The sequence below is a fragment of the Nicotiana tabacum genome, chromosome 6 (assembly GCF_000715075.1).
Source record: "Nicotiana tabacum cultivar K326 chromosome 6, ASM71507v2, whole genome shotgun sequence".
NCBI lineage: Eukaryota > Viridiplantae > Streptophyta > Magnoliopsida > Solanales > Solanaceae > Nicotiana > Nicotiana tabacum.
The window spans coordinates 195,711,899-195,723,921 of record NC_134085.1 but is presented as its reverse complement, the minus strand read 5'-3'; the positions used below and the strand labels follow the sequence as shown (position 1 = coordinate 195,723,921).

Below are 12,023 nucleotides of genomic sequence, written 5' to 3'. Positions count from 1 at the left end.
CAAGTGCTTTCTGGGGATAACTGGGGTTTTTCTTGGATGCAGGTTCTGGTTATCAGGCAAAAACCTTCTACTGGTACTCTGGTAGAACTTTAACAAATAATTTGTAATATTGCTAGTTTTCTTTTATATATGAGCGGATGGATTCAAAGAAAAAAAGAGCAAAGAGAGATTATAAAAACATATGCATATTGCAAATTAATTTTAGCAATTGCGACCAAAATAATTAAAATAAAAGACAAATATTTATTATTACCAAGGGCCACCGACCGATCCCAAACGGCTCTTTAAAAGAAGGCTTGAGCATGAAATATTTGATTTTCTTTTTGATAGGTAAAATATTTATTCCTCATTATGAGTTATAAGTAATAATAATAATAATAATAATAATAATAATAATAATAATAATAATAATAATAATAATAATGATAAAAAAAATTAATTTCTTGGTAACGCGAAAAATCAACTAACTTATTTAGCTTTGCTAATTTATCCAACGACTTGCCACTATCTTTTAATAAGCTACCTGGCAAAAAAAAAAAAAAAAAATAGAGACCAAAAAAATACTCATACTAATCCATAAGGAGTTAAAGTATGCTTCTACATTAGTTGATCAATAAATCGACCAACTTACTTGAATTACCATCAATAGAGTTTTCAAGATCCTCAATTATCAGGAGGTTAAATTGGATAAGAACTACTTAATTATAGTCTGTTGTATTGAAGGATATAGTATGTTCTGAATCTTGTAACCAAAAAAGCTGCTAGTGGCATATGGAGGCTATTAAATATCAAAGAATAGATGTAATTTACCGGAGAAGATGAATCTCTAGTTAATTATCCAACATTGACAATTGTCTTTCCGATCATTTATTCATCAAGGATATCGACTAACGCTGAAAGAATAGTACTTGTTTGGAAGAAATACTCTGCAATTTGTAGAAAGCAAAAAACGTGATTAAAGGACAAATATTATAAGACTACATTTGCAATCTAGTCTAGAATATAAGATTTACATCACCCTCGTCTATTTGAAATACTAACAACATGAAGCAAATGAATTGCTTTAATACAAGTCAGCAATTACTGCTACAACCACAATATCTTAAATAAGGAATGTATAGTTACAGCCTACATGATCAAATGTATATCATAATAAGCAATTCCTCTTGCAGGAGAAAAAAGAAAATCAAAAGAAAAAAGTAAACATAAGCTTTTACCATGAGGTTAAATTCTTAAATGTTATTGATCGAATACTCTGTTTCAACTATCATTCACTATTAATTATTGAATACTTATGTTAGAAGTTAGAACAATGATAAATTAAGAGGCGTAAAACAATAGAAGATTTTAAGTCAAATAGCTCCTATAAGTATTTAATGTTTGAAGAATAATGATATTTCCATGTACCTTCAAACCTTTGAACTTCGCGCCTTTCTTACGGCTAGACGTTTCTTAATAGTAGCAGTACAATCTTAATCCCTGTATAGATTTCATTTCTATTATCAGTCCTTAAGTTGCAAGATGAAAAGCTAAGCTAAGGAAAACCATTATCAAAGAGGAGTTAAAACACAACAAATTTGCTTCAAAAAGTTAATTAGGAGAAGTATGTCTAATGAATGCTATAATATTTTTGTACTGCTTCTACTGATTAAAAAGAAAAAAAAGGCAACCCTCTTTTGTACTGTTTTACTTAGTAATAATAATGATGCAAGCCAAAAAAGAAAAGAGATTCACAAAGAACACCTAAAAGTAACATAATTTTAGAATAAAAAGTAATACTTTTAGTACCTATACAAATCAAGAATTGGACTATACATAAGTATTTCCGAAGTAGCTACAATAAAATGTCATGCTGGCTTGTAGTAAAGTGACTCTGGAAACCAAGATATTCTTGTATATGTTTGTAAGAAGATAAAGAAAAGGAGAAAGAATGATGCAATTTTGCCTTTAAAAGGTTAGTTAGGAGAATTTTGTCTAATGACTACTATATATAAAAATTTTGTACTTCTGCATATCACAAGAAAAAAGAAAGAAAATAAAGAGGAAAAAAGCAACTCTCTTTTGTACTGTTTCACACATCTGGAGAAAATAACAACAAGTTTCTCAATTAAGCATAATGATGATAAGTTTTCCTATCAAACAGATATCTAAAACAATCTAAAAATATCAGTGTACCAAAGTTAAGCAACATTCAAGAGATTACTCCACAAATTAAAAAGGACCTGAGAAATAGTCATAGATTTCATAAATTGCTAGCAGTCATATTACCATCATATTAATAAATATGGTAACGAACTGAGGCCAAACAGGCCTTGTCCAGCATTCATGATCTTTTATTTTGATCTATCAGTAGTACAATTTATGGTGTTTTCATGTTATCTGGCCTTGTCCAGCATTCATGATCTTTTATTAGATCTTCAGCGTTAAAAAAATGCACAATTAAATGTTTAACATTTAACAAACATATGTTTCTCGAGAAACTTAGAATAAAATTAATTCTCAATATTCTTAAAAACTGTTGTGACTAACATGGATATAGAAGTGATTATGCTTGGAACTGGATTTCAAGAAATAACAAGTGCCACATTTGATGCCAGATTGAAAAATATTTAGTTCCCCAGGAGCTTGGAGTTGTGATTGATAAGTGATAGTATTACTCCTATTATATATTTTTTTAATAAAATTCTTTCTAAGTAATATTTCATACCTAGTAGCGGTCAATGAATGGAAATGATGGTTGGTAATCCATATTCTTTCAAGTCCACAATTTAATTGAATTGATTGACTGCAAATATAGATAGACAATTTAATAAATAAAGTACATGTGACTAAGCTGCAACAGGATATATCAATGTAAAGTAAATTTGGAAGAATGTTTACCTCATTTAACTTTATCTTTCTCTGTAGCATGAGCAACTATATACTGAGTATGTACATTGAACTTGTCATTGTTGCTACTCATTTGATACTTACTCATTCAAAACTTCTATCCTCTAAATTTCGGAAAACTTCTTTATACACAACATTTGTAGCTTCACTTGTTACTTTCCCATCTTCATCATAACATAAGATCTTCAACCCTTTTCTACTTGTTACTCTTGAAAGTGCAACGTATTGTTGTCCATGAGTAAACACTGGCTTCTTCAAAAATAATCCCATATTACATAATGATTGACCTTGACTTTTATTGATGGTCATGGCAAAAGATAGAATGACTGGAAATTGCCTTCTTTGGAACTTAAAAGGAATTCTTGCATCAGATGGAGTAAGTGTCATTCTTGGTATAAAAACTTTGTCTCCAGCCATTTTTCCTGATAATACTTTGTCTTCAATTACCCGATTTCCAAGTCTTGTGATGATCAATCTTGTACCTGTGAGCACGTGATTTTTGTTTCGCACGACAATCGCTCCAAAAGGAAATAAAAAATAATAATTGGCCCTGCTGTACAAATTTTGGATTTCTGTGCGGCACCTTGTTGATTTATTTGTGACTTCGGCCCATTTTTATTTATTTACTTTATTAAAACAAAATTCAAAAAATATATGTGTCCTGCATAATTCGAACCGTAATCCGGTCGTTGAATAAGAAAATCACGAATGGGCATCTTCGTCCGTGATTTTATTTTGATTAACTTTACCTGTTTTGAAATATTTTAGTGTGTGTGCAAATAATTGTATTGAGTGTGTGTTTAATTTTAATTTGATTTTTTGGCTTAGTTTTAAAATAAATAAGAAAAAAAAAGAAAAAAAAAGAAAAAAAATATATATTGAAAGGACCCCTTTCCCTCCCGGACTTGGGCCAATTTTAACAAAATTGGCCCAAACAAACAGCCCAAAACCCAGGCCTGCCCGGTCCAACACCACTTGATGCCCAGAGAATCCAAACGACGTCGTTTTGGTACAGGTTGATCTGGGCCGTTGATCTCAAATTGATCAACGGCCAAGATCACATTTCCTATACCCACGAACAGAACCCGACCCGTTTCCACCCGGACCAACCCGAACCCCCTTTAGTTGAAACGACATCATTTCCCCGAGGCCTTTAGATCCAAGCCATTGATTCCAGTTAATCCGATGGCTGAGATCAGCCGCCTATTCCATATATAAGCCTATAACCTTACCCTGCCCCCCCATCAGATACCCCAGCTCCCGTCTTCAACCTCATCCCCATCAAACCCTAGAGCCGCCCCTGTATCCTCCACCATGAAAACCGGCGGCATGGACGCCGGTGACCTTCCCCTTAACACCCTAGAACCCCCTTGCCATCCTGAGCATGAATCCATTAACCCTGTAGTTCGAATCCCTCCCCACCTTCTCGAATCTTCATTTGAAGGTTCGAGTCGAAACTCGATCTACACGGTTCAACCCTAGCTTCACACCAGATACTCCCCAGACCCCCCTCGTGACCAAACCATACTTGGTTTGGTCCGAATCTGATCAGGGAAGCCTGAATCCCAGATCTAAATTTGAAAGGTTTTGTGTCCTTCGTCACTGGTTCATACCGGTTCAACCGAAGAGATTAAGGTCTAATGGACTTCAATCAAAGTGTTTCTCATCTGAGAAACACTTCGATTAAAGTCCATTCAGCCTTAAGAAAGTTTGTCCAAATCCAAGTTCAAACTGTTAAACTTTTCAAGTTTTAAGGTAAGTCTGCTTTCTTTTCCTTTATTTGTTTTTAGTCCGTATGATTTGTTTTAAAAGACTGTTCATATTTGTTTTAATTTTTATCAACTTTTGTTTGTCCACTTTGTTTGAACATCTGTGTTTGTCTGAATCCCTCTCCTCCTATTCTGATACGACATGCGTATTGGTTGTATTCCAATTTGTACTGACTAACTGATTCCTCGAAGTACCATTCTATTTTAATCAGTATAAGTCGAGTCATGTGTCCCATACTTCTGAATGTCTGATTTTGGCTACGATTGTGTACGTTAATGCTAATATAGTCGAGTCGACATGAGTCGTCAATTAGTTTCAACTGTCTGAGCATAGCAAATCGATTTGCTTCTGTCGAACATTTTTTGAATCAATTGAGAAACAATTTTGTTTACTTATAGCTGTTGATTTGGATCAGTAATGTAAAAGGGATGTTTGGTTTAAATGCTGAATTGGAGGGCATGTGCACTCTTGCACAGCATTTGCATTAGTGCACCTCATGTGCATTGGTGCACCTCATGTGCTTTGTGCACAACCTGTGGCCTGCATAAAGGTCCTTGTTTAATTTTAAAATGGTTTGACAGCATATGCTGTCAACATATCCTACTGCCCATACTTGCTTTTAGTTAAATAAAATGGAAAAGCTAAATCTGCCAAGGAATGATGGGGTTTTTATACCTAATTAACTAAAGTGGAACTAAAAAGTTTAAAGGCACATGGGAGGGGTATGGTAATAGTCTGAACAGGCTGTTTAAAAAGGATAGTGTTGAGGCCTATAAGAGGGGGAGGTGAGGAGTTTAAGGGGGGACTGGATTTTCTGAAGGTAAAAAGAGAAAAAAAAAGGAGACACACACACTGTGAAGATAGAAAGAAAAGAGAGAGTTGACAGGAATAGAAAGAGAGCAAGAAAGAGAGAAAACAGATTAAGAAATCAGAAACTTGGTCTTGTTTGTCTGAAGTTCATTTATTGTCAATACGTTAGGCAGTGTTCTTTCTTCTAAATTTCAATCGAGATTATTGTTAGTATTCTGCTGCATTTGGTATATTCCGGAATTGGACTGTCTGGAGTATCGCACTGTGTGCTGTTTCATCGAGTTGTTTCTCCTTCAACTCTAGTTCCACCTCGCAACAGAATCCTTTCTGTTGTGCTGCTCTGATTGCTGCTGCTATCTTGCTCGCTATTGCTGCTGCATTTTTGTCCTGCTGCTACTTTTAATTCTGCCTTTTTGCTGCTGCTGATTCCCATCTTCTTCTTCTTCTCCGTTGCACTTTCAACATTTTCAGGTACACATTTCAAGTCCCATATTGATGTAATTTACACAGTTTGAAAGCATGAAATGAAAAAGGTTGAAAAAGTTCAAGCATTTGCCGTAATATTCATAGTACATTAACATGCCTTGTGGAAATTGATTTAGCTTATGTTTCAATAGTTCAAAAGAGTATACTGATAGCCGACTGAGTTTCACCTCTTTGTATTTGAGCTCGACAATTGTCTGTTAGTATAAGTATGCATATTTCGACTTTACACAATACTGTTTTCTGTTTCATTTAGTTTTTTTTTCTAGTAAGACTAGTCCATATAAGTTTGGTCAAGTTCAATACAAGAAATGCTCAGATTAAACGTTGTATTTCGCTAACTCGTATATGATTCCTTGTCAAATTAAAGCATTTTACTTCGCCAGTTATCCTTTAACCTAGTTCAAATAAGTTCAGTTAAGTTCAAATTAAGAAATGTTCGGATTAAGTATTGCATTTCATCTATCTCATATGTAATCTTTTATTCGACCAAATCATTTTCGTAAAAGGCATGACGTTTTTTACTTTAAAAGTAATCAATCAAAAATTGACAGGAGTTTGGTTTAAGCTGAAGTATATACTTCAATTAGCACACACACTTTCCTTTCTTCTATCTCTGGAAATAAAAATAATAGAAATGTAGTCACTGTAGGATACCTTTCTAAAAATAATAAGACAAGCCTCGCCGAATAAAAAGGCAAATTGCGGGGCCCTCGATAATTGGTCATAATAAATACTTAGAATTTGGGACGGGCTGTTTAGTGAATTCCACTGCCCTCCCCGAAGACAATAACGCGTTAGATTCTCTAGGCGCGACTTAATCAAATTACATTTTTAAATTCGGGTGCGCATTTATGTGACCCAAATTCAAATCTCAACGGAGTCGAAATGTGTTAACAACTACGGGTGCATTGATTGTGACGTGGTTCGAGATACATTTTCACGACGTTGCAATTCTATAAAAAATAAAAATGATAATAATAAAAGCGGTTAAAACTCAATAAAAGCACATAAGTCACAACATATATTTAAATCAGATATTTAGCCATTATAACAACTTAAGCGACCGTGCTAGAACCACGGGATTCGAGAGTTCCTAACACCTTCCCTCGGGTCAATAGAATTCCTTACTCAGAATTTCTGGTTCGCAGACTTCATTTGGAAAAGTCGAAAATTTCCTCGATTTGGGATTCAAGATAAACCGGTGACTTGGGACACCAAAAGCCAAACCTTTCCCAAGTGGCGACTCTGAATTAAATAAATAATCCCATTTCGAATATTGTCACTTAAATTGGAAAAACTCCACCCGCGCATTTTAACCCTTCGGGGCCGGGCGCGCAAAAAGGAGGTGTGACAGCTCTGGCGACTCTGCTGGGGACGAACCCAGAATCTCTGGTTCAGGGTTCAAGAATTCGAGCTTAGAATAACTGTTATATTTGGCTTTATTATCTGATCTTTATTACATATTTTTGCATAACGTGCTAAATATTGTCTTTTACCGCTTTGATATTATCTGAACTGTATATAAACTATGCCGAAACCTTTCTCTCTTCACCTCCGGGGAGAAGCTCGCTGGTCGAGACTCCCTATTCTGTTAGTGTCAATACCCGAAATAAGAAAGAGGACGGATAAGTTACGAAGCCGGACGACCTTTTGGTTCCCGGTAAGTTGCCCCTCCTCGACTCGAGTTGTCCGCTCGGGTACACAGTCTAGAACAAATACCAAGGTTTAAACCTAGTATAACTCGACTTCATGCCGGATCCCTAGTAGGAACGCTTATTTGCATCATGTTGCATTCGACTTAGGGGGCTCAACACAGGGGTTGGGTCCGTCTAGGACAAGCAACCAGAAATGAAAAGGCCACCCTGCTGCATCTTATTTGTTTTGCGCATTTATTTGCTTCGGTTCCGCATGTTGATCGGTTTCTAAAAAAAAAAGAAAAATAGCAGCGTAGGGAGATAATTACTTATTTTGGAAAAATAAAACCAATGTCCAAGTAGTGTCGAAACCTCGTCGGAATTTTTCTAAAAAAAAAAGAAAAAAAATAAAACCAAAAGTTGCCTTTTAGTCTGATAAAAAAAAACATATAAAAATTGTTTCTTTTCTTTTAAGAAAAAAAGGGTATTTATTTAAAAAAAAAATAAAAAAAAATGGAAAACTCATAATTCAAAAATGTGTTGTTTCTTTTGTAATACCCTTTTATAAATTCGGACTAATAGTCCAAATAGTGCAAAAAAAAAAACAAAAAAAAAATATTTTTTTTAGTATTTATCTTTCTCCAAAAACAATAAAAATGCTTATTCTTGATTACTAGGTTTATTTAATTTTCTCTATGACCGAACTACGCCGGTTTGATTCTCGCACGGGGTGAGATACGTAGGCAACCCTCGGCGGGTCCAACCTCCCGTTTTCAAAAAAAAATCTAGATAATTTTAATTTTTTGAGTTTAATAAAGTTTATCGCCTTAAATAAATGTGCAGGATGAGCACGATACAAAATGAATCGTTTTCAATAATGACCAAGATCCCTTTTGAGTTGCGATTATGGTGGAACGACTTAGGCAAAGAAGGGCAAGGCATAGTGAGGAAATATCTGAAAAATCTCCCGGATTTACTAGACATTCAGCCTCGGGGTGATATTATCAGATCATTGGTCACTTACTGGGACTCGGCGCACAATGTATTCCATTTTTCAGACTTCGAACTCACCCCGACGCTGGAGGAAATAGCGGGATACATTGGGGGTGATGAAGCTCCGTTAAGGTTCAAGTACTTGATTGCACCTAGAGCCGTCACGGTACACCGATTTTTGGACTTTCTGAAAATACCCCGAACATTTCACCATCCAGATCTTGCCAAAGGCTTCTGCAGTCTCCATCTCATGTATGCTAGATACGGTCATGAGGGTGGATTCAATAAGCCGGATTTCAAACTATGTAGTAAAGGCAACCGACAAAAATGGGACGAACACAGGCAATTGGCTTTCATGACGGCTTTCTTAGGTCTTATAGTGTTCCCAAGGAAGGACGGCAACATCGATCTAAGAATAACTGGGGTTGTCAGTACTTTGCTTACCCAAGAAAAAAGTACTCTGGCGCCTATGATTATGGCTGACATTTTCCAGGCTCTCACTGTTTGTCGAGCCAGGGGTGACTTCTTCGAAGGATGTAACCTACTGTTGCAAGTATGGATGACCGATCATTTATGTCATCGCTCCTCACTTGTGGGTTATGGTTCGCCAGAGAAAACTTGTATTGGAGAATTCTACACGAGAATCAAAGGGCTCAATTTACCTGAGGGAGTCACATCATGGACCTCATTTCTCCGAACTCTCACTGCCAGCCAAATCCAATGGACGCTCGGATGGTCACCTATCGAGGAAATCATATACATGCCAGCAACCCGGCCTCACTTTCTGTTGATGGGACTGAAAAGTATCCAACCCTATGCACCGTATCGGGTTTTGAGGCAGCTTGGGAGGTACCAAGTGGTACCGAAAGATGAAGATTTGAGTACCCAAGTGATCGAAATCAGTCCGCACGGTCATTTCCCTGAAGAAGAAGTTCGCCAAATCTGGAGTGAATGCCAACATCTGACAGCAAACACTTGTGTGATCGACACGGCAAAAGGGGAAATCGCCCCAGGATATCACGCTTGGTTTAGAGGTAGCCTGTCTTACGAAAAACCGGCTAAGAGGCCGCATCTCAAAGATTTCGTAGAATCATCCCAAGGGCAATGGAACTGGTTAGCAAAAGAGAAGGGTTATCGAGCAGAGATTGGCAATTTGAAGCTACAAATAGATAGTTTGAAATTCGATAACAGCGTACAAATCGCGGCGGATCGAAGCGAAAAGAATAGGTTGATCCAAGAGAATGAAGAACTTAAGGCCCAAGTCCAAAAATTGAGACTGTCTCTTGATGAGCAACCCAGAAGTCAGTCAGACCAGCGGTTGATAAAGGGTTTGAAAAGAGAGATCACGGAATGGCGAGACAGATTAGAAGAATCCGAAAAGGTCATGACAGAATTCAAGGCACGGTGGGAAACAAGAGTAGATAAGCATCGCCGATGTTTGAACCAATTGAAACGTGATCACGAGAAGGCTGTTTCCAAAATAAAAAGGGAAATGGCTGCACTTGAGTTTAAAGCAGTTAAGCAGGCCAGGGATTTCCAAATGGAGAGTAGATACTGTTACAACTTGTTGGCCCAAATGAAGGAAGAAGTGCGGCAGTTGAGGGATCAGCACATACAGGACTCACAGGTATTCAAGACGAGCAGTGATCAGATAAGGCACCTACTCATAGAGAAGAAGCAAACCAGAGATAGGATCAATGCCATTGCCCATGCCATCACCAGACGATGTCTACGATGTGAGAACATGTCCAGCGCTACCGTCCTCTCGGCAGTAATGGGTTATGTCAAGCAGACTATGCACGAGCTGGAGCAACTCGAGAGGGATCTCACGCCTAGGACCGCGGCGAGGCCGAACGATGCCCCGCGGAGACCAATTTTTAAAACCATAATGCATTCATAGGTCAAATCTGTATTTTAGCATCTTCTGCCTGTTTTTTCATCAAGGTGATTTTCAGTCTATTTTGAGTCTAGGTTCATTTTCCAAGTTTGCTTTTTCTTTTGCAGAATGTAGCTTGTAATAGAACATTTCAACAATGAAGAGGTTGTTTCTTTTACGTCCATTTGTGTTTTTCGAACTACGTAATGATCTGATTCACGTAGGCATCGTGATACGTAGGCAATCCTCATCGGATCCGGTCGCATTTCTTTTACTACAAAAAAAAATGAAAATATATAGTAAATAAAATAAAAGGAAAACAAAAGAGAAAAGAAAAGAAAAGAGAAAAGAAAAGAAAAGAAAAAAAAAGGGGGGAAAAACTAGTAAGAGAAAAAATGCCGGAATGACGCATGCTCTCGTAGCAAACATATAGTAATCCACTTAACTGTATAGGTGCATCATGCCCAACGTGAGATTAACTATCTATTATTTGCTGCAGAATTAACCGTGCGTTTGTCATTAAGCATTTTCAGGGTTTTTGAAAAGACGGTTGGTTTGGTGAAAGTCTGGCATCGCACTCATACTTCACGAGATCAAGGAAAGGTGTTCAACTACCTATTGTTAGGACCAGAAGCAGTACTCACACTTACTTCACCAGGTCAAAAGGAAGTGTGGAAATGTCTTCGGAAATTCCATTACAAACAGTCCCCGTCTCCGAGGAGAGCTCAATCTCAACCGTCCTCACACCTGAATCCGCAACTGCGGAGGAAAATAGGATCCTACGGCTCCGCATGTTGGAAATGTTGGATGACTGGAACAATGGGAAAGAGCCGCCAAGTGTCGTCCCCGGATTCCCTGAACTATTCTCCAGGTCAAGTGGGACTTCTAATGTTCCCATAAATTACCCTGCTACCCCATTTGGGTACCCAGCCACCTCCGCCTTCTCTGCAGGATCACCGTCTGAGCCTCATCCCCGAATGTCGGCCAATGATGCAAGCATGAACATCTTTACTGCATCGCCTTGCCCAGCTACGGCACAGCCTGCCACGTACAAGCCAAGCCTTGACTCATCCTCTTTTACATTCCAAGCACCGTCGTTCTCAGTGGAACCAAATAGGTTCGCTACCAGTACTAATCCTCTACCGCCTCAGTGCGAGCTTGTACCAGGGCAGGATCAGAACCCCAGAGTTGTAGAACAAAACGAAATGGCCAAAAGGATGAGAAGCCTTGAGCAAAGTCTGAAGAATATGCAAGGATTGAGCGGGCAAAAGAGCGTCTCTTACGCCGACCTATGCATGTTTCCTCACATATACCTGCCAACGGGTTTCAAGACCCCCAAGTTTGAGAAGTACGATGGGCACGGTGACCCTATTGCACATCTCAAGAAATACTGCAACCAATTGCGGGGAGCCGGCGGAAAAGAAGAACTGCTAATGGCATACTTTGGGGAAAGTTTAGTAGGGATAGCCTCGGAATGGTATATGGATCAGGAAATGTCCCGATGGCATATATGGGATGATCTCGCCAGAGATTTTGTAAAACAATTCCAGTATAACATCGACATT

General features: G+C 37.8%; 1 protein-coding gene across 1 annotated transcript in view; it reads right to left on the bottom strand.

Moving 5' to 3' along the window:
• Positions 1 to 511: 511 nt before the first annotated feature.
• LOC107787946 (uncharacterized) overlaps positions 512 to 12,023 on the bottom strand; it is a 33,290-nt gene continuing 21,778 nt past the window's right edge. The window contains exon 6 of the mRNA XM_075256431.1: positions 512 to 523. Coding sequence (XP_075112532.1) covers positions 512 to 523 — 12 coding nt within the window. The remainder of the gene's footprint in view (positions 524 to 12,023) is intronic.